Raw genomic sequence first — 27,301 nt, 5'->3', positions numbered from 1 at the left:
TCATTCACTCATATTCTCACTCTTAGTATCGCACTATCAGCAGAAAGTTTCCACTCTCAAAGCACCCAACATGCGGCCACTCTCTGACTCAACTTCATGCCCCTGAACAGTTTGGAATTTCAGTTACGCCGGTATCATCGTCGCGACTAGTCGTACTTCTCGAGCGCTAAGTGGAACGCAGTGCAAATATTTGTTTTCGTTTATTATCTGTCCACTATTAGTTGTCGCTATCAGTAGATAAATTCGCGATAAGTGATTTGTGTGTGCAATTTTTGGACGGTGGTATCAAATAAGTGGCAGCAAGTACATACGCGATTACAAAAGGTGTGTAGTTGATAAGAATTTCAAAATTTTCTAATTTGGAGGTCACCTGGCAGCAGATTTGATGTGGTTGGTTACCAACACCCGGCCTAGGATTCGCAAAATCAAGCAATAACTAGTTTTTGTCTCCCAAACTTAACCAACTCTCATTAGTGATTCATGAAAATACCTTCCCCGAAGAAACGGCCGACATTGAAGTGATTTGCGTGTTTGTCCGTTTTGTGTGCGAAGGAAACGAACCCAATTTGGATGAATCATTGCGAATTGATTGCTGAAGTTGTGACCAGCAGCAGGGAGGAGAAAGTTGGGGACTCGAAGTTGCAACCATGCAATGATTGACAAGTGGCCTTCACCGGTCTCGGTGAATCTCCACATGAGTTCAATTAAACCATTGCGTAATCAATCAAAGTTGTTGGCAGTGTGGGTCAAGCACATGGTTCAAATCACCATGCATCGATTTCGTCGCCTTGTTATTGAATAAAGAATCTGGATCGGTACGGGCGATTAGAATGGAGGAAAATAAGTTGACGTCATTTTATCTACCGATTTGTGGTGAAAGATCTTTGTGAACGTCCGTATAAAACGTGTTTTGAAATTGTCACGTTTTGAATGCTTTGAACAAAGGGTTCCACATTTGAGTCAAATGCCTAGCCTTAGGTAACTACGGTGAAAGAGGATGACAGTAATTAGCACCGTTTAATGTCTACAAGAAATGTATTAATCACACATTAGCAGTTTCTTTTATTATTATTTAAGATATCAAAACAGAGGTCGAGGTGGTCATATGAATTTATCACAATTTGACAGCTGACACAATTTTTTTTCCCATAAAAACAAACTGAATTTGCCTTTAGGTGTGCATTTTAAAATTCAAAATCTACCACCATTGAAAAATCAATTCATCATTTGGATCTTTAGGATGACCAAACATCTTCGAAGACCAATAAAGTCTAGTGCAGCATTGTGATTCATCATCCGACAAGCACGCGCGCTATACTCTTCCTGCTTGTCCGTCGAAAACCTAAACCATCCAGCATTCAGCACACAATGATTGATGTGAAACTAAACGTTTTTCTCGTTTCTTCCGCAGTGTGCCTCATTCAGCTCAGCAGTAGCGACCAACCGGCAGCAATGTGAATTCTTGCATGATCGGTCCTCAGCTCAGAAGTGAACTCACTGCGCCCAAGTCCAGCCAGAAGCAACCCGCCCGTGTTACAAAGAGCCCGTAAAATGATGAAATCACCCGTGCCATTGTGATCAAAGTGTTAAAAAGTGAAATTGAAATTAACGCGGTGGCAATATATATTATTGGGCTTTAGTTTGGGCAACGTGCGTTAAATGGGATCAAGTATGAAGCAATCGATCGAAATGTCTGTGATATTAGTATTATTAGTGCTCTTGCCAGTGATCAAGGTGAATGGGTTTAATCTATCACCTCAGCCCAACTATGTGTTCCAAGAACCTGCCCTCAATATTTACATGAACAAAGTGCGTTCTTCCTTGTTTGGATTCTCACTCAACCTGCGCCCTGGAGGGTAAGTCCTGTTTACTTTCTGTCGAATAGTTGTTAGTATTGCGATTAAGGTTCGGCTTCATGTGAATCACGTAGTCTATAGAGCAATAATTGTTGCTTGGTTTTGAAACTTTGTGGACACTTGAATAAAATTGATTACTAACTGAAATTGACTGATTTCAGTAATACAGAATCAGTATATCAATAGGCACTTCACGCATTCCACCCTATATCTTCTTACATGAACGTTTATCTTGAATTTATGCAATTCCGCCTTTCCATCCGTCTTCAGTGCGTTTTGTCATATATATGGTGTTGGTAGGCATAAATGGGAATACGATAGATAAGCGGAAGGAGTGCCTTCGGGGACGGACTTGCTGCTCAATGCGCAGTGATAACCACTTGCAGAATGGGTTTCGTTTCTTATCGTTTGCCAATACGTAAGAAGAGTGTTCTTGGAACAAGTAGCACTTAGTTGGCACAAACATGGGACAGGGATATTCACCCATATGGGTGATTCGTTGACAACGGATGTCAATTACGGTGACAAACTGGTTCACCGATTGTGTGATGCACCGGTTTTCTTTGTAAATATGAGTGCATTTCCGGTAATATTTGAATGACATCAATTAGAGTATGCTTAATCACCATGACAAAGGAAGGTTTTCAAACTTTTGATTGCTCTGAGGGATATCCATTAATGTCTACAGATTGTTTGAAAAAGAAAAATAATCAGTCTACTGCTCTTGAAGATCAGGTCGTAACTGAATGAGTGTTTTTTAATGTATGGCTTGTTTGATGTGCGATCTTCAGGACACTCCTCACGGAATCGAAGTTTCAAAGTGCTCGCGTTTTCGAAGGCACACCACTCGATACGGAGGCGGCACACAACTGTCATTTTTGTTGATTTAGCTTTGCTGCGTCGCAGCATGCGTGAAATTATAAAAATGACAGTTGTGCGTTGCTTCCGTATCGAGTGGTGTGCCCTTGAAAGCGCGAGTGCTTTGAAGTATGGATTCCGTAAGGAGTGACCTTAAGGATAGAATGCGAGTGTTTAACCATGTGTTTCGTTCGATCGCACTGAGGACCTGCGTTCCCGAAATCGTGAACCAGCTAAAATACACCGTAATTTGATTCATAGATTCGGGAAAACCAGCCAGAACGTTCCAGAAAACGTGAGTGTTGTTCCCAAATCCGTGGCTGTTGTTCCCGAAAAAATACATAGTGAACTTGTTAGTTCAAGAATTCATGAACGCTTTTTTTGCGTGAAGGATCTATTTTCGTACAAATTGTTATTTCTTGTCGCGTTATACAAGAAAATGTAACAGCATTCTTCCCTAATCCATAAACCATGTTTGACTCTATGGTCGCTCACGCTTCGGTTGTGCGTGCAGCTTCAAGTGATAATGGCTCGGACAGTGGCCTGTTATAAGACCTGTGTACATCCAAAGATCTTGTTTAGAAAGATTTATAATTTTGCGAGTGACCGAAATGTTCGGAGCAGTGTTGTAAAATGTCATTTGCATTCGTTTGTATACTTTTCCCAGAACTTTTTCCAGAAGGTAGCTATCAATTCATGATGTATGACGAACTTATAGCGTTTAAATGTGCCTACAACTTTGCCTAACAAGACATTGCTGTAAATATGTAATCTGGGCCGTGGGGGGCAAAATGTCATTCAAATGACATTATGTCAAATGACACGTGACATTTTGGAGAGTTTTCACTATCCAGCCTCATATGTAATATTTAGAGCAATGTACCCTTGGACAAAAATATAGCCCTACTCAAGCGTTATGAGTACATCTAAAATTATGCAATAAATTTGGCTTCTAAAGAAAGTTATGAACAAATTAGTCAAATGACATGCAGATGACATTTTACAAGCCTGGTTCGGAGTGATAAATCGCTGTCTGCCTTGCAATAAATGTGCTACTCCGATTGGTTACAACCTTCAAAGATTCCCAAGCCTTCAATACTGCTGTAATAAAAGAGACGGATATAGCACAAAAAGGTTCTGGTCCCACAAAATTCTAGGATGATCAAAGCCTGATCAATTAATCGGCTTTTGCATTTCCATCAATTCCACAATGACAAGGATCTCAATATAGATTGACTCTATTACGACAAGACAATTTTTAGAGTTACTGAATCACAAACAGTTTTAGATATGCATATTGCCGATTTCAGAGCATTTAAAGGTGCTTGACTGTCGGAAACTATGCATTATATTTGAATGTCTATAGTTTTTGCGTACGCATATTGAGGAGCATTCTAGTATTGCTTGAATTTCTGCTTGGAATACAGTTGACTTTGACCACATAGTAATTGATACCTCTATTCCTGGACTAGTTACTCCTGCTCTAACTCGATTGTTTATTCTTGGACCATTCTTATAAAAATAATCGAGCCTGGTTGGAGGTCTGGCCCTCCTTGTCTCCACGAGTGACGAAATGGATCGAATACTTTTCATATTTTTTTCTAATACCTTTTAGAATACTCAGGTGTCCTATCGTATTATGGATCTTTTTATCCTTTTAGCACTCTTCTCCGCCTCTAATTGTATCAACATGGGACAGGGATATTCACAGGAAGTAGATAGAGTAGTGCTTCCAGTGCTTTCGTTGGTGTGGTTCTTATTGCACCAGTCATTGAAAGAGTTGCTAGCCTTTGAAGTTTGTTCAACATTCTTAGAGCCTTTCCCTCTTTCGTTTTTGGCCACCAGACGAATGAGGCATAGGTATTCCTTGGCCTCACAATCGCCAAATAAATCCAATAGATCATTTCTGGCTTGAGATCCCACTGCTTACCAAATGTTCTTTTGCATATCCATTCGAAAAGGGCGTAGCAGCCAAAATTTATTCCTTATGATTCTTCGTCTACATCTTCTTCTTCTTCTTATTGGCATTACAACCCCACACTGGGACAGAACCGCCTCGCAGCTTAGTGTTCATTAAGCACTTCCACAGTTATTAACTGCGAGGTTTCTAAGCCAGGTTACCATTTTTGCATTCGTATATCTTGAGGCTAACACGATGATACTTTTATGCCCATGGAAGTCGAGACAATTTCCAATTCGAAAACTGCCTAGACCGGCACCGGGAATCGAACCCAGCCACCCTCAGCATGGTCTAGCATTGTAGCCGCGCGTCTTATCGCACGGCAAAAGAGGGCCCCTTATAGCTACATTTATGGACAAAGAATCAGAAGAAATAAATTTTGGTTGTTACGCCCTTTTCAACTGTTGGTCAAGATTTGTTGCTGTCAAGGTATACACCAAGGTATTTGACTGTATTTGAAAGTTCTAAAACTGTGCCTTTCATTGTATGTATTTTCAGATTGTTCATTCGTGCGGCCAAGTTGCCGAATAATATGCAATTAATTGATTTTTCTAATTTTATAACCACCGCATGCACTGTCTTAATCTGAAAAAGTGACGTATACGCCATTTTACAAAAATGGTGTTAACGAGCAGTACTCATCGAGCACTTTAGCAGAAAAATAGAAAACATGCATGTTGTAATTTGGCGCATACGATTTTTAGTCCTGGTGCGCAAATTGATATTTGCTTAACCCTTGTGTGAGTGATTGGGGTACCCGATTACCCATTCTGATATTGAAATTTAAATAACTTGTTGTAGATATGTTCAGTGGCGCCGGGAGTGGGTGGGACAGGTAGGACATGTCCTACGCATGAATTTTCCTGGGTGGGACAGTCAAAGCATTGTCCTACCCATGATTCTGGTAAGAACATATGAAGTTATTGGATGGCAAGAATTTGTGTGTTAGCAGAAGATGATTTTAAAGTTCATCAGAGTCCAAACAATAATCATAGATGTTTTTGGTATCCTAAAGCAATAGACTACTGATTGATTAATGTTTCAGGCACTTTAAAATCCCTAAAGCGCTCAAAGATGTCTATGTTTTACAGAGGTGAAATAGAAGTTGCAGAAATCTGCAAATGCGATTAATTAAATATTTTAGCCGTTATGATTAAGCACGATAGAATGGATTATTCAAAGCCCACGCACCCAACCAGCGGATGGCAGATTTTAATACAGTTCTGCATAAGAACCTTGCAGAAACTGTATAATAATTGGGCATATACAAAATCTGTATTATTTCAATACAATTATTGTATTGAAATAATACAGATTTCTATTATTTTAATACAATATTTGTATAAAAAGCTTACAGAATTGTATATGCCCAGATTTTATACAATAATTGTCAGATTTGTTTTTTGGGTGCGGAAAAAGTCTTCTTCAAACCTCAAAAGGTCTATTGAAATCTGAGGAACCAGAACCATACCGAAGACCGAGGGTTCTGAGCTCCGAAAACAGATTCTTCGAGACGAGCCAGCCTCAAGCTGAAAGTTTCGGTAATCTATATCAGCGGTTCTCAACTTGGGGTACATGTACCCCTGGGGGTACCTTCGCTGGCCCCAGGGGGTACCTCGGACAAGAATGAGTAGTGGCGGCTCTACAGTCGCATCTCCACATCTCGATAATGAAGGGACCATCGATATAATGAGAGGAAGGAAAATTGAAAGAGGTACTAGATCGATAAAAGCTCTTTGGGGATCGTACACTTATTACGTAAGCAATTTTTCTGGATTTTCGGACCCCCCCTCCCCCCATGTAAGCTTTTTTTCATACAAATTATTTTTTATTTATATTGAGCGTAAGACCCCCGACCCCCCCTCCCCCCATAAGTGCTTACGTAATATGTGTACGGCCCCTTGCAATGAAAAACGATAACAAAACAAATGTCATCTCTTGTTTTTGTTGTGTTTGTTATTGTCAAAAACTGGTCTAGTAGTCTAGAAATTCGAATATATCGACATAGGAAGTGAGAATCCTGTACAAAATATGACCAGAAGATATCGAGATAAAGAAGTTAGCGAGATGTAGAAAGCCCAAATGTATGTATAGATTAAAGGGACCGATAAAACCATCGACATAGGGAGAGACATCGAGAAATAGAACATCGTGATGTAGAGAGTTGACTGTATCACAATTCCAATCAAACTTATTGATAAAATTTGATAATTGTGAATTTTTTAATTTCAAGTCTTGTACATAATATGCATGACGATTAGTAAATCAAAGCCTATTGAATCCTGCCCTCCAAAACGAGCACAGTGTATAAAGGGCGATAAAAAGATCAAAAGGACAAAACGTTGAATGAACAAATTCAAAAAAAATTCAACGCAATCAATCTATTCGCTTCTGAACTAAAATCTAGAGTCTGATGGTACGAAAGTCTCCATTGAGAGGCATGGATGCTTTTTTCGAAAAGTTCAGGTTGCGTCGTTGCAAGAGAATTAGAAGAATCGTTCTACGCTTCTCGGAAGCCTCCTTTCAAGAGACTGGGAAGCCCCCTTCAAGAGGCTCCGGAGCCTTTTTCAAGAGGCTTGGAAGCTTATCTTGAAGAGGCTAGGAACTCTTTTTCCATAACTATTTCCCAAATTGGCATTTCCTATTTGTCCCACCCACGACTCGGAACGTGGATGCGCCTCTGGATATGTTCAAATACTATGAAACTTTCTGACATCTGGTAGAATGTTGAGATGAAGCGGCGGATCAAGTTTTAGGTCTAGGTTGCGATTAGAGCGCTTATTAGCGGTAGAAAACTATTTATGAGGACAAAGGATATTCAGGATGGTCTAGTGTGGTCCCCTACAAGATCCGGAACATCTAAAAATAATATTTTGGTAAATTTCATCGTGGAGCGCTAGTTTTTTTTTAAACCAATTGTTGCCAAACCCTAAGCATGGAATTGATGCATTGACCCACAAATGGACCATTGTGCCCTTCTGCCGAAACTTGACTATATAATTTGACCCGCATGTTGGTCAAAGCATCAATTCCATACGCAGGATTCGGCAAAAAATTCGAACTGCTGACCTCTGGGGTGGAAAGCGCTTGCTGTACCACATAACCATCGGATCACACTTGGTATGAGTAAATATAAGTCGTACAGTATTCATCAAATTGGTATATGTTCATTTCTTTTCCAAGCCACAGAGTTCACTCTGCTAGGGTGACGGTACCAATATTGGAAGTATTATTGAATCAATAAAAGAAAATATGTATTTGATAATTCGAAATTGGTAGTTTTAATGCATTAACTAATAGACAAACTTTGAATTAGCTAGAAATGAAATTGGATTCATTTCGTCTTGATAATTAATCTAAATTTCTTGGAGGTAAAATGAGCTCCACTATACTGCCGTTGCAAGCATAATCGTCCAATATTGATTTTGCTTGGAAGAAAATATAGAACAGTAACGCTTACGGCGGCAGTATATAGGTAGGAAAGCCAATTTGTTGGGGAAATTATTGTTTTCAATTAGTATTCATAATGGCATAATTACAACGTGTCGTTTCAAGTAAAGCAAACGTTCAGTAAGGGCCCATTCACAAATTACATAACGCTTTAGGGGGTGGGAGGGTGTCTGTCCGAGCGTTACGGCCCATACAAATTTTAGAACCCTTCCATACAAAACACGTTACGAGGGGGTGGGTGGGGGTTGAAAATGGTCTATTTCAGCGTTATGTAATTTGTGAATGAACCCTAATGCAATGATGAACAATATTATTAAGAACCCATTGTCTCTACTGAGGGCATGATCGCCCTATAAGTGTTTATTTGGGTAACCTTTAACGAAGAGAAATCTGTTCAATAATTAATAATGTTTCTCTTTACTAAGCGTAATCAGGCTCATTTTTTCTATTATTTTGCTATCATGCGCTCGCATACCCTATATACAAGTGAACTTCTCAAGTGGTATCTTTTTTGTGGCGTGCAATAAGCGTATGGAAGCGTAGTTGGTTTGCGTGAGGACGCTATGCAAGAACATTTCGGCGGGAGCGAACGGCACTGCATTGCCGTCGGATGAATATCGCAGAAGGAAGCATCACCAACACACCGCATTGGCCCTGACGAAAGCGAGTAAACAAAGTGGGGGCCGGATGATGCTTTTTTATTTCACCCGGCAAGGGATATAGGGCGTCAATTTTAAAATGATTGGTAAAACGTTAAAACACATGTTAGCCGAAAATAGTTTAATTTTTCGGGTTCGAAATTTAATTTACTTTTAGATTAGCAACACGAAAGTCTAATTATTTCGATTAAAAACCATGTGTAGATATGTAGCCTAACATATAGGTGAAGATTTCGGCTATCTGTTGGTGGTGTTGGATTGCGTGGGAGTGCTCTCGGCTCTCAGATTTGACAAATCGATGTTTTAATCTTAAACGCAGAGAAGTCGTTTTAAAAATTTTATATTGAGTTATAGAAAATAAAAATTGTTATTGAAATATGTTTTTGGAAAAAAAGTGGACCGAACGAGCGTCGAACATAGACTCTCTGAGTGAGAGCCTAGAACGATTCTCCTCAGCTATCTTTGCTTCTTGGAAGAGTGGTGATCGAAGTAGAACAAGTTATACGCAATTTGCACTGATCATCGGCTGCTTATGCATTCGTGCGGCAACGCGCGGGTGCTGTGTTTAGGTTCCGTGGCATATTTAAATCATCTGACGTTGAAAAACATTACGATTGAGTTTACATCATGTGCTTTTGTGTCAATTCCGTCAATTCATTTAAATATGTCACCTAATATTCATAATGTTTTGGTGTGCCGGGAAGCAACTTCAGAATTAATTTCAATATTTAATTTGAAACCTCTGTAGGCATTCTTCCTAGCGTTGCAGCAAATAATCCATATTGGCAAAACATAGCTGGCATAACAATTAATTTGTTAATAAAACAATTTATTTTAGTAAATGGTTTTGATTTTTCTATAAATATTAATTTACTATATTCGTACCTTTTCGCTTGCATACCTTCTGTGTGGTTTTTGATAGTTAATCAATTCATGCTATACATAAGTCCTAAATCTTGGACTTCGCTAGACCAAATCATTGGAACATTCATGGTGACAACATATCTGTTTGAAGATTTCAAATAGCACTCGGATTATGTGGAAGAAGCTGAGTTTCGGAAGGATTCGGAGAAAATTTTTCATTCTTGCAAATCAATGGAAATGTATCCAAACTTTTCTACAATCTACGCATATTTTGGATCATGTAGTAATCTAAGTTCGATCATTTAGTTTGTCGATGACTCATTCCGGAGGTTAAATTTCAAAACGTGTTTTATGGTGGACAGTTTGTTTTTTTTTTTAATTTACCTAATAACAGAGTTAAAGCACTAGTGTGTAATAACTTATACTAAATGATAACAACATTATTTTTTTATTGGTCATTATTAGTCAGTATAAGTAAACAAAATGGGGACCGGATGATGCTTTTTTATTTCACCCGGCAAGGGATATAGGGCGTCAATTTTAAAATGATTGTTAAAACGTTAAAACACATTTTAGCCGAAAGTGATTTGATTTTTCGGGTTCGAAATTTAATTTTCTTTTAGATTGGCAACATGAAAGTCTAATTATTTCGAGTAAAAGACTTGTGTAGTGCTGATATGTAGTCTAACATATAGGTAAATTCTTCGGCTACCTTTTGGTGGTGTTGGATTGCGTGGGAGTGCTCTCGCCTGTCAGATTTGACAAATCGATGTTTTAATCTTTGTTTACAAACGCAGAGAAGTCGTTTTAAAAATTTGGCATTTAGTAAAATAAAAATTGTATAAAACTTATTTGTATTATACCAAAAAATTATGTTTAAAAAAAGAGGGTCAGGATGAGTGCCGAGTGCTCTCGGCTCTCAGATTTGACAAATCGATGTTTTAATCTTAAACGCAGAAAAGTCGTTTTAAAAATTTTATATTGAGTTATAGAAAATAAAAATTGTTTATAAATAATATGTTTTTGAACAAAAAAAAGTGGACCGAACGAGCATCGAACATAGACGCTCTGAGTGAGAGCCTAGAACGATACCCCTCAGCTATCTTTGCTTCTTGGATGAGAGGTGATCGAAGTATAACAGGTTATATGCAATTTGCACTGATCATCGGCTGCTTGTGCATTCGTGCGGCAACGTACCTGGTGCTGTGTTTAGGTTCCGTGGCATATTTAAATCATCTGACGTTGAAAAACATATACGATTGAGTTTACGTTACGAGTGCTTTTGTGTCAATTTATTCAGATATGTCACCTAATATTCATAATGTTTTGGTGTGCAGGGAAGCAACTTCAGACTCAATTTCAACATTTGATTTGAATCCACTGTAATGCATTCTTCCTGGCGTTGCAACAAATAATTCATATTGGCACAGTATATGTAAAACATGGCTGGCCTAACAATTAGTTTGTAAATCAAACAATTTATTTTAGTAAATGGTTTTGTTTTTTTATAAATATTAACTTACTATATTCGTACCTTTTCGCTTGCATACCTTCTGTGTGGTTTTTGATAGTTAATTAATTCATGCTAGACATAAGTCCTAAATCTTGTACTTCGCTAGACCAATTAATTGGAACCCCATTCATAGTGACAACATATCTGTTTGAAGATTTCAAATAGCGCTCGGATTATGTGGGAGAAGCTGAGTTTCGGAAGGATTCGGAGAAAATTTTTCTTTTTGGCAAGTCAATGGAAAATGTATCCAAACTTTTCTACAATCCAAACATGTTTTGGATCATGTAGTAATCTAAGTTTGATCATTTAGTTTGTCGATGACTCATACCAGAAGTTAAATTTTAAAACGTGTTTTATGGTGAATTTCTGGTGTGAATATTTTTCGACATTTAACCTCCGGAATGAGTTATTGACAAACTACTGAATTATCGAACCTATATTACTAGATGATCGAAAACATCCTTGCTATAATCCATAACAAATTACACTAAGGTAAACAACGATTTTTGATTCTCTGACACATTATTGGCACAAGTATGCTGATTTAGGTAACACCAGCTCTGTCACGAGTAATTTATCAAATTTTGTACAGGAGTTTACCTGTAGATCTGAGTGATCTGATAAATAAGTTTAGTTCAGTTCAGTATAATATATACAAAATCAAATTAAAATTAATCAACTTTAATCAAACCTTTGGTTAATCACTTCGAAACTTTCTCCATATGAAGGAATGCACACCTAGTATGGATTTTGGTCCGACGAAATAAAATCTGAAGAGAAGATTTTATTAAGTCGGATCAAATTCATAAAATTTTAGTTGAAAAGTGGTTAAATATCAATGACAAAAACGGAACTGCTCATCAGCAAAAAATGAATTCTTATCTATATGATGAAGAATCATACTATTCCAGAAGGTGCCAGAAGCCTAAGCTGGATTCTGACTTCAAAACGGGAAACACTCGAAAATTTGTCATTAGACCAAAATTATGGATCATATTACCGAAGTTATGGATCATAATCACGATAAAAATTGCGCAAAATTTTATTTTTTATTAAATGTAGTTTTCTATGGATAATTTTCAAAACATTTATAGATCATTTGTCATACGCTCATGGGAAAATAGCAGGCATGATATTGTTTTTCTTGATCATGTTTAAAGGTACATACTTGTTTTCCAATTATTTGATTTATTTTTTTTAACTTAGTTATGGATCTTAAAATTATTCTTTATGGATAAGCCTGAACTATTTTATGGATTTAAGGTAGCGTTTTATGGAACATTCAGATGTTATTTATGGATCGTTGTTGTGCATTTAACGGTACAAAGTAAGGGCTGCCATAAACAAATGTGAAAAATAAGCCCTATTTAGTGTTATATTAGACTTGTATAATATGTTTGTCAACCCTTTTGAACGAGCGAGAAAGGCATCATCACCGCTAGGTGGATTAATCAGGGTTTTTTGTGTCAAAACGGCCTACATTTCCATATCAACGAAATGGGAGCTTTAATGAGCATTATGAGCATTATGCAAATCCACTGTAACACTCATTTGGATGCTAAAATGAAAAACCAACATCAGAACAGTAGTAATATAACTACGATTTGCTGAATAAGCATTCAAATAGTGTATTCTCTGCCTCGCGTAAAAAAAATGAAAAAAAATATTATTTATTATTTAACAAGTCATAATCATAAATTTCGGGGGGGGGGGGGGAATCGAAATCGAAAAATAAATTAGAATGTGCATGGAAAATAAAAAAAAATTGGAAAATGTATCCAACATGAGTCTTAAAATACTACAATCTTTCCATTTCTTCCCGTAGGCTTATCGTCGGCGCTCCTCGAGCCCAGTCCAACCTTGCGTCCCAGCGCAAGATCAACGAAACCGGTGCCATATACAAGTGCCATTACGACAGCGGAGAATGTGCCCCGTACTACTTCGACCGCAACGGAAACACTAACGATGAGAACGAACCCTTCGCCTACAGTTCGGAGAAGAAAGACTATCAACTGCTCGGCGCCGCCATGGATGGTCACGGCTCCGATGGCGATCGGTTTGTGGTTTGTGCGCCCAAAATCGTCAGCGAACTGGTGAACTACTACTTGCTGCATGGCATCTGCTACCTCACCGATGGAACCGAACTGAATGAGCCCAAGTCCATTCGGCCCATCTATCCGCTGAGAGTGAAAGGTGAGTCATACGCGCGCTGGGAGGGAATTTGAGTCGTTTCACACTCTGACCGTTTTGATTTCGGCTTGTTCGCAGATAAACAACTCTATCGAGACACGTACACCGGCATTCAGTACTATAACTATATGTACGGGGAGCAAGGTCTGAGCGTTCACATCACCGATGACAGTGAGGAGATTCTAATTGGCGCACCAGGTGTGTTCAATTGGCGCGGCACGGTGATTCGATACAGACGTCAAGTGAACGAAGATATGGGGGGTCTGAGTCGACGAGATGGTCGTCTGAAGGAGCAGGAGCGACCCAAACGACAGATCATCAGCTATGTGTCCGATGTGCCTAATCCGTACTTCACTGCCCTGGAAGATGATTCATATTTTGGGTATGCCGTGAGCTCAGGTTTCTTCCAGGAGAACACTAAACTGTTGTATGTGGCCAGTGCTCCGCAGATGCGAGTACAAACTGGTGAGGTGTACATTTTCGATATCATCAATGCGGATAGTTTCCGAGAAACGCAGATCAAAATTCTGTATACCTTCCCTGGTCAGCAGCAAGGGGAGTACTTTGGATATGCACTCTTAACGGAGGATTTCAACGGAGATGGGCTTCCTGATTTGGCCATTTCAGCGCCAATGCACAGTAAAAGCTCTGAACATGATAATGGCGTAGTTTATATCTATTTGAATGAAGGTAAACTAAGTTTCAATCTGCAGACGGTTCTATCTACAAGCTACGAATTCGGTGGAAGGTTCGGAACAAGTTTAGCAAAGATTGGTGATCTGAATATGGATGGCTATAACGGTAAGTTATTCCGAGATTTTTTTGTTAGTTATTCATATTAGTTCAAGCCTAAGCTATTCTGAAATATACACAAGCTACATGATATTTTGTCCATGAGCACACACATAGAAGCAAACATCGAAGCTTTAAATTATATTTCCAATGAGTTGCCTGTTCTGAGCATGAGTATAACGACACACTAGGAGTTAACTTTCTGACATTCGTATGGCGAAATGCATCTATGGTTAGATTTCTCGAAATCAAGAATATCTTCATCGAAAACATATTTGGTGGGCTGATCTTTACTTTCGACATATCTGATTCCAATCAGTTTTTCGTCAAACTACAAAAATGTGATAGCTTTTCTGACCCATGTGAGGCAACTTGCAACAGTGATGGACAGAACCTTTTCGCACATTTTTACAGGTCTCCTGGTCTCCATAGGTCATCCAGCGATTGTTCAACCGTATTAATGGGAATTAATAACAATTCAACAACTCAGTGTGCAAACATATTTTTCGGCTATATTAGACAAGTATGCCACGAAACCCGTGCCTTGCAAAATATCTGGATCGGAAATATAAAACTATTCACATATAATTCAATAAGAAATATTTTCAAAAACTAGAAAGAATTGTGGTATCCAAATCAATTTGATAAATCTCGCGGACCCGTCCATAGTGATGCCTCTTATACGATAAAGATTGTTATTGGGAGTCTAGTACCAATCCGAAAAGCGACACTTTTTTACTTCCGACACTTTTTATAACATTGAAAAAGGTCTGTCTCTATGCTTATGACAACGTAAACATTTGCAAACAAGATTGTGAATATTTTTAACAAACAATAGACAAGTATTTTAGAGGTTTCGCCATCGGGGGTAACAATGGGTCTGGGGGGTGAGAATGGGTCATCGCTCTCACCGGCATGCGGCAGTCTGGAGATCATAGAGCAAAATCGTTCAAAAAGGTCTGTCTGTATAGGCAAAAATATTGAGATTTGCAAAATTTTCTGGAATTTCAAATAAGCATAACTTTGCATAGAATAATCCGATTTTGGTAAAATCAGGACCATCGAACGCGTACACTCTTCTAGTATTCTGTCTCCGTCCAAAACCTCAGATTGGCCCTTGGCCACCAGAGATGTTCCGAGTTTTCCCAGTGTACGATAAAATGTTTTTTTTTCTGCTTGTAATTTTATGTGACGTTTACTTTTATCATGTTCTATGCTTTCCCCATAAACTAGAACTAATATGCCGACCAATGCTGGCTGCTGATCGAAAATCTGTCAGGTATACTGAGACATAGAGCCATTTCCACCCGCTTCTTTTTTCAAAAATAATGCGTCCGCTCCGAGCTTTTCAAACCCTTTTTATACACGTTCACAGGAGGTTTGCGAAAGGATGATCTACGATGAATTACATCCCCGCAACTTCGACGTCGTGGCGCTGCAGGAGATTTGCTAAACAGGACAGGAAGTGTGGAAAAGAAAAAGCGGGCATCGAGCGGCTACCTTCTACCAAAGCTGTGGCACCACCAACGAGCTGGGAACCGGCTTCATAGTGCTGGGTAAAACGCACCATCGTGTGATTGGGTGGCAGCCAATCAACGCATGGATGTGCAACTTACTTATGGATCCTGTACACCTCCGGTGGTGCAAAGGGCCGACTTGAAAGATCTCCATCCTGAGCGTTGCCCGGCTATCGCTTTAACCTGTTGCCAGGTTAGATTTCGGTCGACTTCTTTTATTTCTTTATTGAGGCTTCGCCGCCATGAGCCTCTGGGTCTGCCTCTGCTGCGATGTCCCGCTGGGTTCCAGTCTAATGCTTGTTTACAGATTTCGTTTCCGCCCTGGCCGACCCAACCCCACTTCCGATCCCAAATTCTGTTCCTATCGGCCTCTGGTGACAACGACGATGGAGCTCGTTGTTTGAGATCCAGTTGTGAGGCCACCAGGCCCGAATTATATACCGCAGGCATCTGTTGATGAACACCTGCAGCCGTTGAGTGTTCTCCACTGATACACACCATATTTCACTAGCGTATAACAGCACAGATTTCACGTTAGAGTTGAAAATTCGTATTTTGGTGCGTTCACTTATCTGTCTGTTTTTCCAGATATTTCTTAAACTCGCAAAGGCAGCCCTTGCTTTCTTTATCCGTGCGCCTATGTCGATCATGGTACCGCCGTCTGACGCCATTTGGCTACCAAGATATTGGAAGCTTTCAACATTCTCCACTGGCTGCCCGGCTACTGTGAAACTGGAAGGAGTCACCGTGTTTACATCCAACGATTTGGTTTTGTTGACGTTGATGACTAAACCTGCCGAAGAGGAGCGCTCGGCAAGGTCGTTGAGCTTACTCTGCATATCAGGGCGCCGTTGAGGGAGGAGTGCAACATCATCCGCCAATTCGAAGTCATTTAGGTGCTCCATGGTTATAGGCTGCCATAACAGCCCGCGGTTTGGTTCACGGTCAATCGCATCTACCTGAATCTCGTCGATTACGATGAGGAACAGTAACGGTGATAGAATACATCCTTGCCTCACACCAGCTACGACCCGGATAGGGTCGGACAAGACCCCATTGTGCAGAACTCTACACGAAAAGGCCTCGTACTGTGCTTCGATGAGGAGGATGATTTTCTCAGGAACCCCCTTGCGTCTCAGGGCGCCCCACATATTCTCGTGATTGAGACGGTCGAAAGCTTTTTCGTAGTCAATGAATACCAAGTAAAGGGACTCTTGGAATTCGTTGACCTGCTCCAAAATGATGCGGAGCGTGACAATATGGTCCACACAGGATCTTCCGGCACGGAATCCGGCTAGCTGCCGCCGGAGAGTCGCATCGATCTTCTCCTGAATCCGGGCTAGGATAATTTTGCACAGAACTTTGAGAACGGTACACAGCAACATAATGCCTCGCCAGTTATCGCATACAGTCAGGTCACCCTTTTTGGGCACCTTCACTAAGATACCTTGCATCCAGTCGACCGGGAAAGTTGCGGTGTCCCAGATATTACGAAATAAACGATGCAGTAGTTGAGCGGATGTCATGGGGTCAGCTTTGAGCATCTCGGCTGGTATGCGATCGACCCCTGGGGCTTTATTCGATTTCATGCTTTGGATGGCTGTTTGAATCTCTAGCAGTGATGGAGCTTCGGTATTGACGCGTGTTATACGTCGGATCCTAGGCAGATCATGCCGAGGTGGTGATGGCCTGGTTGGCACTTGAAAAAGTTGTTCGAAGTGGTCGAACCAGCGTTTAAGTTGGTCAGTTGGGTCGGTCAATAACTGATCATTCGCGTCTTTCACATGCATCGTTGCATTCATCTTCGCCCCGCTTAAGCGTCGTGAGATATCGTAGAGGAGGCGAATGTCCCCGGTTGCGGCGGCTCTCTCTCCTTCGTCGGCCAGAGAGCCCACGCTCGCTTGTCCCGTCGACATGAGCGTTTTACTTCCTTCTCAAGAGCCGCGTATCGTTGACGGGCTAAGACTTTGGCTCCTCTGGTTTTCGATCGCTCTATCGCGGCTTTGGCTTCTCTTCGCTCCTCTATCTTTCTCCAGGTCTCATCGGTGATCCGTTGTTTTCTCTGGGTGCGTAGTTCGCCCAGATTGTTCTTGCTGGTGGCGAAGAAGGCATTCTTGATGGCGGTCCATTGGTCTTCCAAGCTGCCACCTTCCGGAATATCTGCAGCACGCGTCTCCAGTTCTTCAACGAAGGACCGTTTCACCGTGGCATCTTCCACTCGGCGTGTGTTGAATCGTCGTCCAACTCTTTCCTCCTGCCGACAAATCCGCGCAGGCGTATTTCGCCGATGAGGAGGTGATGATCAGACGCGATATCTGCACTACGTTTATTCCGTACATCAAGAAGGCTCCGTTTCCATTTACGGCTGATGCAGATGTGGTCGATTTGATTTTCTGTAAAGCCATCACGGGAGACCCACGTGACCTTGTGAACTGGTCGATGAGGGAAGAGCGATCCCCCGATCACCATGTCGTTATTACCACAAAATTCTGCGAACAGCTCTCCGTTTTCGCTCATGGTTCGAGTTGTCGGATCCGATCTTCGCGTTGAAGTCGCCCAAACAGATCTTGATATCACCCTTCGGAATTCTATCTACGATGGCATTGAGTTGACTGTAGAAGTTCTCTTTGTCTTGCAGATCGGCAGCATCGGTTGGCGCATAACATTGGATTATAGTAAGGTTTCGGACCCGTGTTCTAAATCTGGCAACGATTATCCTTTCACTTATAGGTTCCCACTTCATAAGCGCAGAGTGTGCCTGAGCGCTTATTAGGAAGCCAACTCCGCGATGCCGGGGAGCGTGTTCACCTCGTAAACCAGAGTATAGCAGAACTTGTCCCGACGGCGTTCTGTGTTCTCCAAAGTTTGGCCAACGGACTTCACTCAGTCCCAGGATCTCAAGCTTCATGCGGCGTGCCTCATTGGCAAGTTGTGCCAATTTACCCTGCTGGGCTAGGGTTAAAACGTTCCAAGTTCCTATTCGTGTCCGTTGTTTCGCGCTAAGAGTCGTCGCCGTAAAATCAGTCCGTATTCTTTCATTATCGGATTCTCGAACAAATTGATGTTTCGGGAACAATAGGTTGTTGGCCCAAGGTTCCTTATCCACCGGGATGGGGCTGCCATCTTAGATACAGCTTCCGGGGAATAGCATTTCATACTCAGCTGCTGGATGCCAGAACAGACGCTGTTGGAGCCGCACCTCCTTGATGAACAGACGCTTGATCAGTCGGGTTAAATTAGTTTCAAAGGCCCACCCAACACCAGGACTAGGCTAGTGCGCTTTGAACGGCACACGGTCGCATTGATAGGGCCTGATTGGGGACACATTCAGCTTTTTATAGAAGTTCCACAGAACCCACTGTCGAACCCCACCACATCCCAACAGGACGCACCCTCTCACTCTAGCTGATGTCAGAAGGACAACAGTGCCCAGGCTGCACTACCCAGACAACCACACATCGCATAAGAATGCACGATTAAAATCGTTTATCGATCCAAATTTCATCAAAATCACATTGTGGTGCGAAGCTCATCAGTTTATTCATAAATTTTCCCGCACAGTAGGCTATTTTACGAGTTTATTCCAGCTTCATTTGTTGACATCGCATATGCCTGCAAACAAACTCAAATGAAATCGGATTATCTGTCAAACGGAGTTTGTTATCACAAACTACATCGCAATGTATAACGAACAAACTCGCATAAAATTCGTGCACTTCGCATACACTACCGTGCAACGTCGGATAAGAAATACACATATATCGCCTCCACTTTTGTACGTAAAAAGCGTTTTCGCGACTGGTGTGCGATGAAAATTGTGCGCATAGGCATCGCATAACAGAAAAACAATTCTATTATGCATGCATTCTGGTTGTCTGGGTACCACCAGCTAAGTACGCAACCCTTAGCTGGCGGTCAATTGTCATCGGAAGACCCGTGGAAGCGTGAGTATTGGAACTTGTGAGGACCAGAGCTATGTTAGGCGCCCCTTCCCGGATGTCAACTCACCATTTCGCAGCCCCATGGATGTGCAGGCTGAGGATTAAAGGCCGTTCAACTATAGCATCATCAACGTGCACTGCCCACACGAAGGGAGACCCCACGACGAGAAAGAAGCGTTCTACGCACAGCTGGAGCAGACATACGATGGATGCCCACTGCGGGACGTCAAAATCGTCTTCGGCGACATGAACGCACAGGTAGGAAGGGAGAAAAGTATAGACCGGTCATCGGACCGGATAGTCTGAACAGTTTGATAGTATCGAATGACAACGACCAACGATGCATAAACTTCGCAGCCTAAACATGCAGCCTCAAGGCCACATGGAAATCACCTAACCAGGAAAGGAAAACCAAATCGTACAACACGCGGCGAAGTCGGACGCCGCTGGAGATGGCTGGAAAGATATTCGATCCGCCATTGGAAGCACCGCAATCGCTGCACTTGGCACGATGCCCCGGATCAGAGAATGACTGGTATGGCGGCGAATGTGAGCAGTTAGTGGAAGAGAAGAATGCAGCATGGGCGAGATTGCTGCAACGCCGCCCGAGGACGAACGAGGCACTATATAAACGGGCGCGGAACAGACAAAACTTGATGTTCCGGAGAAAAAAGCGCCAGAAGGAAGATCGAGACCTTGAATAGACGGAGCAACTGTACCGCGCTCATAACGCTCGAAAGTTCTATGGGAAGTTGAACCGTTCACGTAAGGGCCACGTGCCACAGCCTTATATGGGTAAGGACATAAACGGGAACCTTCGTACGAACGAGCGCGAGGTAATCCAAAGATGGCGGTAGCACTACGAAGAACACCTGAATGGCTATGTGGCAGACGAAGATGGTGGTATGGTGATGGACCTGGGAGAACGCGCGCAGGACATAATTCTACCGGCTCCGGATCTCCAGGAAATTCAGGAGGAGATTGGCCGGCTGAAGAACAACAAAGCCCCTGGGGTTGACCAACTACAAGGAGAGCTATTTAAACACGGTGGTGAGGCACTGGCTAGAGCGCTGCACTGGGTCATTACCAAGATTTGGGAGGAGGAAGTTATGCCGCAGGAGTGGATGGAAGGTGTCGTGTGTCCCATCTACAAAAAGGGCGATAAGCTGGATTGTAGCAACTACCGCGCAATCACATTGCTGAACGCCGCCTACAAGGTACTCTCCCAAATTTTATGCCGTCGACTAGCACCAATTGCAAGGGAGTTCGTGGGGAAGTACCAGGCGGGTTTCATGGACGAACGCTCCACCACGGACCAGGTGTTCGCCATTCGCCAAGTACTGCAGAAATGCCGCGAATACAACGTGCCCACACATCATCTATTCATCGACTACAAAGCCGCATATGATACTATCGATCGGGACCAGCTATGGCAGCTAATGCACGAACACGGTTTTCCGGATAAACTGACACGGTTGATCAAAGCGACGATGGATCGGGTGATGTGCGTAGTTCGAGTTTCAGGGGCATTCTCGAGTCCCTTCGAAACCCGCAGAGGGTTACGGCAAGGTGATGGTCTTTCGTGTTTGCTATTCAACATCGCTTTGGAAGGAGTAATACGAAGAGCAGGGATTAACACGAGTGGTACAATTTTTAATAAGTCCGTCCAGCTATTTGGTCGACGACATAGATATTATGGCACGTAACTTTGAGAAGATGGAGGAAGAGGCTCAAGAGAAGACAATGTAAGCCACCCACCGCGAGTTTGCATCGGTGGTGACGAAATCGAGGTGGTAGAAGAATTTGTGTACTTGGGCTCACTGGTGACTGCCGAAAATGACACCAGCAGAGAAATTCGAAGACGCATAGTGGCTGGAAATCGTACGTACTTTGGACTCCGCAAGACGCTCCGATCGAATAGAGTTCGCCGCCGTACCAAACTGACAATCTACAAAACGCTAATTAGACCGGTAGTCTTCTACGGACACGAGACCTGGACGATGCTCGTGGAGGACCAACGCGCACTCGGAGTTTTCGAAAGGAAAGTGCTGCGTACCAAGGTGGGCAAGGTAGATCGATCAGGTGGAAGATGACTTGCGAACCCTCCGTAGACTTCGTGGTTGTCGACGTGTAGCCACGGACCGAGCCGAATGGAGAAGACTCTTATATACCGCACAGGCCACTTCGGCCTTAGTCTGAATAAACAAATAATAAATAATAATCGCAGATTTAAAACATTTCAACCTGTAAGCACTTAGATGAGGTCTGGAACAAGCAACGTATCGATGTTGCAGCGGTCGAATTACTTTATTAAACGCGTAATAAATTAAATTCGCTGAAATTTTGAATGGTTGATACGTCAACTATGAAATCATGGGCAGTTGTGTCCCGGTGTTCCATCTTCTCCCCTATACGCATCTTATTGAGAAATAGTGTTTTTTTTTCTAAAGAAAATTCCACACTTATGAATTACGCCAATTCTTCGTCTGAACTTTGGCACTGTGATTCGGTTTATTCATTTATTTATTTATTTGTTTATTGGGAGCAGGGAAAAGCCCGCTTGAGTTGGAAAATTAGAAATTCATTAATTTTTATATTCATCAAATTCTCTCAAGCGGGCGCAAAACCTCCTCATCTTTTCTATGCATCAATAGATTACAATTAATATCCAAATGATACAATTCGGCTTAAAACTACATCCAACAATAAACTTAAATCTAGACATAGCTACTAGGTACTGATTGTCGTTTAGAAGGTGAGAAAAGTTCGTACGGAGAGTGTTACGAGATGAATGGAAATCGAACCCATTGGAGCAGTTATTGAATATACGGCACATGCTAGTAAATGGCTCATTGTGACCGTAATTGGTTCGTGCACCTTGAAGAAAGAGGAGAGAACGAGAGCGAAGATTTCTATGGCTAACATTGATATTTAGCATGAAAAGCAGTGGGGGACAGTCGATTCTCGATTGCAAGAGGTCCACAATGAATATCGCCCGAGAAGTATTGCGAGGGACTGTTAAGAGCTCTAAATATAACGCTTGCAATGGTCTTCATAATTGTGGAAATTTGAAGGATCTTTGGCGTAAAGCGAAGCGTATAAATTTGCGTTGAACGAATTCTATTCTAGCAATATTGTTCTGGTAATAAGGAGCCCACACTGCGGAACAATATTCTAAAATCGATCTGACTAAAGAACAATAGAGTGCTTTGAGGCAGTGGATATCATCGAAATGCTTTGCAATTCGGAATATAAAGCCAAGGGTGCGACATGCTTTAGAAGTTACGTACGCAATATGCTCTCTAAACGTTAGCTTAGAATCTAACATCACCCCGAGGTCTCTGACAGGAAGATTGACATCAAAGAACATTTGTCAGCATTGAGTACCATCTGATTTAAATCACACCAGTTTGCAAAAAAAAATCAGTTGTGATTGTAGGAACGACGCATCACCGAGATTTTTTATAATCCAGTACAGCTTGAAATCATCGGAAAATGAGAGCTTGAAAGACTTGAGCAACAAATTGATGTCGTTTAAATAAATGATAAAAACAAGTGGTCCAAGATGGCTACCTTGGGGCACTCCTAAAGTCATCGGAAAATAGGATGAAATGCAATCTCCAATTTTGATTGCCATTTCACGATTGCTCAGATATGACTGAAGCCGATTCAGGAGAGGCCCGGAGAATCCGAGACGCTCGAATTTGGTTACGGCGATTTTATGATTGATTTTATCAAAGGCTGCTGTAAAGTCCGTATAAATCGAATCAAATAAACGGTTTGCCACCTTTTCCCCTATACGCAAATAAAATCAGTGTGAAATTGACTTTAAAAGTTCCATTACTTTTGATTTAATTTTCGTAGCAAAGTTTTATATTTATCAACTTTCTTAGTGCTCACATTTTTGTAGAACATCACAAGTCTGAGTTTTATTTACAAAAAAAAATATGCTCAAAATATTGAATTTAGGGGAGTTTCCATAAAAAATAGCAAAAGAAACCTCTTTTTATCACGTTTGTGAAAAAAGTTATATTTTCAACCTTTTCCATAGTGGGTACTATTGAAAAATATAATCCACTCAAATATGGGCATTATTTTTGTGATTTTTTTTCTCTGAAGACACTATTTAGATCATATCAGCCGTTTGGGCACATTTAGGTTCATCAAATCACGGGCTCCGACCATTGTGAGTGGTGTAATCCCTTCAAGTCTTCATTGCAATTTCTTTTGTAGCTTTTCAAGAAATTTCGCAAGGAAATTCGATGTAAATTTCTCGAAGTTTTTATTCGGTAATGCCTTCAGGTATATTCTTGAAAACTCATAAACAAATGAGAATCCCTCCGGTTACCCCTGGAACGGCCTCATGATTTCTTACGATAATCCCATCAGAATATTTAGGAAATTGTACATTCTTCAGGATTTCCTTCGAATTTTTTGGGGACTTTTTGTGGCAATTCTATTTGAACTTCCTCCGACAGTTTCATCAAAACTATCTCCAGACATATCTCCGGGATTTTTTTTAGGAATTATCTCTGGAAGCATCCAGCGTGATTCCTGAAGAAATTTCAACTAGAGTGATGGAAGCAATTCACGAAGGAAAGAATCGAAGAGAAAATTAAAAAAAAAAAGTTCTGGGAAAAAATTGAAAAGGAATTCAGCATCCCAGTTATAAATCACACTGAAGGATCCTTTTTTTTGTGTCTTTATTAAGGAGACTTTCAGCCCGAGGCTGGCTCGTCTCCGACTGAAGGATCCTCATTAATTCCTTTAAGAATTATCAAAATTTCTGGGAGAACTTTCGGCAATCATGAAAGAGTTTCCAGCGTTTTAGAAAGTGTTCCCAAAATCTTTGTAAATTATCCGAATTCCGGGAGAAATTATATGCATTTCTGATCAAACTTCTAGCATTTCTTGCTTATCGCCGTGATAATCAGACTCAATTTTTTTTCTATGAATTATGTTGGCGTATATATTGATACATATTTATGAAAAATATTCAAATTAGTGAGTCACGTAGCCAGTTTATCGCAATTTATATCCGCTAGTGTCTGTCGACTATTTTACCTATACTAAGGCGCCTCCTTATAGGTCAATAATTGGCTCTACATGCGCACGTTTATTTGGACTTAATTATTTTCGTTAATCTTTCGTTGTACACGTTTATTTATATACAATGGCATGCCTTCTCTTCAACAGATATTGCCATCGGGGCACCATTTGAAGGTAACGGCGTGGTTTACATCTACCATGGATCTTCAAGCGGAATACAATCGAAACCAACCCAGCGGCTGCTTCCTCCTGAAAACGATTTGATGGATCCTACAACTCAGCCTATGTTCGGGCACGCCATTTCTCGCGGGTCTGATATAGATGGCAATGGATACCACGATCTTGCCATCGGATCTCCCAACTCGGAGACGGTCTACGTCTACAAAACATATCCAGTGGTACGCGTTTTCAGCGTTGTTACCTCATCGAAGCGAGAACTGTCGCCGGACGATACGGCATTCCAGATGACAGTGTGCTGGCGATATGAGTCTGCCACCAATATACAACATGACGTGGGCTTCAGCTACTCGTTGAAAGTGGATGGGCAGAATGGCCGAGCGCAGCTCAGTGATGGGCAAAATGTTATGAACGGAACGAGTAAAATTAATTACGACGACTTCTGCCAAGAGTTTGATGTTCGGGTTAAACCATCGTTTGCAGACATCTACAAACCAATCACAATTGAGTTTTCCTACAAAGTATTGAGTAACATTCCATCGAACAGCGAGTTCTGCGATACATGCGTCATGACCGATCCGAACATTGTGAATACGGTTTACGAGAAGCTGTCTTTCAAAACGGGATGTGCCGGCGAAACATGTATCGCTGAGTTGAATCTGAAGAGCTCGTGGCTAGATCTAAAGTAAGCTCAGACCTTTTGAATGAAATTTCAATACTAAAGTAAAATCTATTCTTTATTTTAGCTCACCGTACATTATAGGAAGTACCAGAACAGCTTCACTACAATACGAAGTGGTCAATTCCGGAGAAAACGCATTTTTAACTCAATTAAACGTAACGCTACCCTCAGTTTTATCTGTGGCGAAACTTCCATCTCAGTGCAAACTTACGAATCTGAATGATGGACTGAACCTGTTGTGTGACCTCAACAACGGACTACCGCTACGAACAGACGGCTCTACAAAAATTACCCTAGTTCTAGACATGACCAAAGTCGAAGGGTCTGCTTTCACCATCGAGGCTGAAGTATTCAGCACAAGCGAAGAAACCAACCACGATGACAATTCACTGTTCACCACGGTGCAACTCAGGGAATTCAGCGAGATCGAAGTCGTTGGTAAAGCATCGGTCTCGGAGGTGAATTTGGAAGTTCAAACAGGAAAAATTAATGTAACCTACCAAATACAAGTCATGAATAATGGACCGAGCAGCCTGCGGGATTTAACCTTCACTTTAAAAGTTCCTCTAAAGTACTTCAAACCAAGTTCGGCAGATATTTTGAACATCATAAATTTTAATGACGTCCTAATTAGCGGTTATTACAACTACAAAAACTTGGATTTCACTTGGACCAAAGAAAACGTGATACTCATTCCGAACGTCAAAGAGTATTCTACGCAACCCCCCGAAGTGGACAACCTCTACAAGCAGTCAATGGATTTCGATCTACTCTCAGGTTCATCCCATCAAGATGCTATGGCAGACAGCAATACTTTATCTCGCCGACGGCGTTCTATTCAGACCCAATACAATCGATACAGCAATCAGTTGGCGGAGCATTCGAGAGCTCGTCGAAGCCTTGCCACTGTCAATCCGGCCATTCTGACTGGTCTGCCGGAGAATCGTACCCTGTTTTTCCACTGCGGTCAGGAAGCGGTGCAAATCGATTGCGCAGATGTTAGCGTCCAGGTGTCCAACTTCAAACCGGGCAACGTTCCGATCGTGATCAATATGCAGTTTGAGCTGAACCTGGATCTGGTGGCGGAGAGCTTCCTGGAGCGGGAGGACATCTTTGCGCTGCAGATTTTGTCGGCACTGGAAGGAGAAGGCGGAGATGGGTTTTCCGTGGCCAGGAATAATCCTTTCACTGTGGTGTACAAATATTTGGACGCCAGCACACCGATTTGGGTGTACATCGTTTCGGTGATCGGTGGACTGCTGTTGCTGATTTTAATTTCATATGGCCTTTATAAGGCCGGATTCTTCAAGCGGGCCAAGAAGGAGGAAATCGAGAAGCTGCATCGTGAGGTAAGTCATGGCACCCGAGAAAATAAAGCAAACAATAACAAATTTGTTCATCTCTGTTTCAGAGCGTCCGAATGAATCAACCCCAGGACACCGATGACGAAAGCTAGATCCGACTACGCTTGTTCCTAGGGCAGACATGCCAAAAGTTGTAAAAAATAACCGAATGCATTACCAAATGTACGGAGATGTACAACTAGAAGTAAATTCAAACCATTACAATAAGACTTTGTTAGGTGTGTAAGGTTAGAAAAAGTTAAGAATGATTTAAATAGTAAAAAACGAAAAGTCACAATATTTTTTGATATGGTTTTCTACCTTCTAAGATAATTTATTGATCAAATGAATGATTTCTTTCAATCGTTCAAAGAATAAAACGCTTATCCATTTCTTGTTTGGAGCAATAAAAAAACAAAACTTCGATATATTTTCCTTTCATATCACTTT

At 41.4% G+C, this 27,301-nt stretch overlaps 1 protein-coding gene across 1 annotated transcript; it reads left to right on the top strand.

Annotated features, from left to right (window-relative positions):
* The first annotated feature begins 132 nt into the window (after positions 1-132).
* Positions 133-27,277, top strand: LOC134211261 (integrin alpha-PS3). Its single transcript, XM_062687975.1, has 7 exons — positions 133-324; positions 1,412-1,856; positions 12,986-13,353; positions 13,429-14,151; positions 24,797-25,511; positions 25,573-26,857; positions 26,920-27,277. Exons 2-7 carry the CDS (start codon positions 1,660-1,662, stop codon positions 26,962-26,964), a joined length of 3,333 nt encoding a protein of 1,110 aa, XP_062543959.1. The 5' UTR covers positions 133-324; positions 1,412-1,659; the 3' UTR covers positions 26,965-27,277.
* The last annotated feature ends 24 nt before the right edge of the window (positions 27,278-27,301 follow it).

The sequence above is a fragment of the Armigeres subalbatus genome, chromosome 2 (genome assembly GCF_024139115.2).
Source record: "Armigeres subalbatus isolate Guangzhou_Male chromosome 2, GZ_Asu_2, whole genome shotgun sequence".
Taxonomy (NCBI): domain Eukaryota; kingdom Metazoa; phylum Arthropoda; class Insecta; order Diptera; family Culicidae; genus Armigeres; species Armigeres subalbatus.
Note: the sequence above shows the minus strand (reverse complement) of the source record. Positions and strands in the feature narration are given on the sequence as shown.

Bases quoted from the DNA above. Each gene is read 5' to 3' on its own strand.
- LOC134211261 (XM_062687975.1), top strand. From the start codon at position 1,660: ATGGGATCAAGTATGAAGCAATCGATCGAAATGTCTGTGATATTAGTA. The intron at 1,857-12,985 runs GTAAGTCCTGTT...TTCTTCCCGTAG, and splicing joins CTCAACCTGCGCCCTGGAGG to GCTTATCGTCGGCGCTCCTC. The intron at 13,354-13,428 runs GTGAGTCATACG...GCTTGTTCGCAG, and splicing joins CTATCCGCTGAGAGTGAAAG to ATAAACAACTCTATCGAGAC.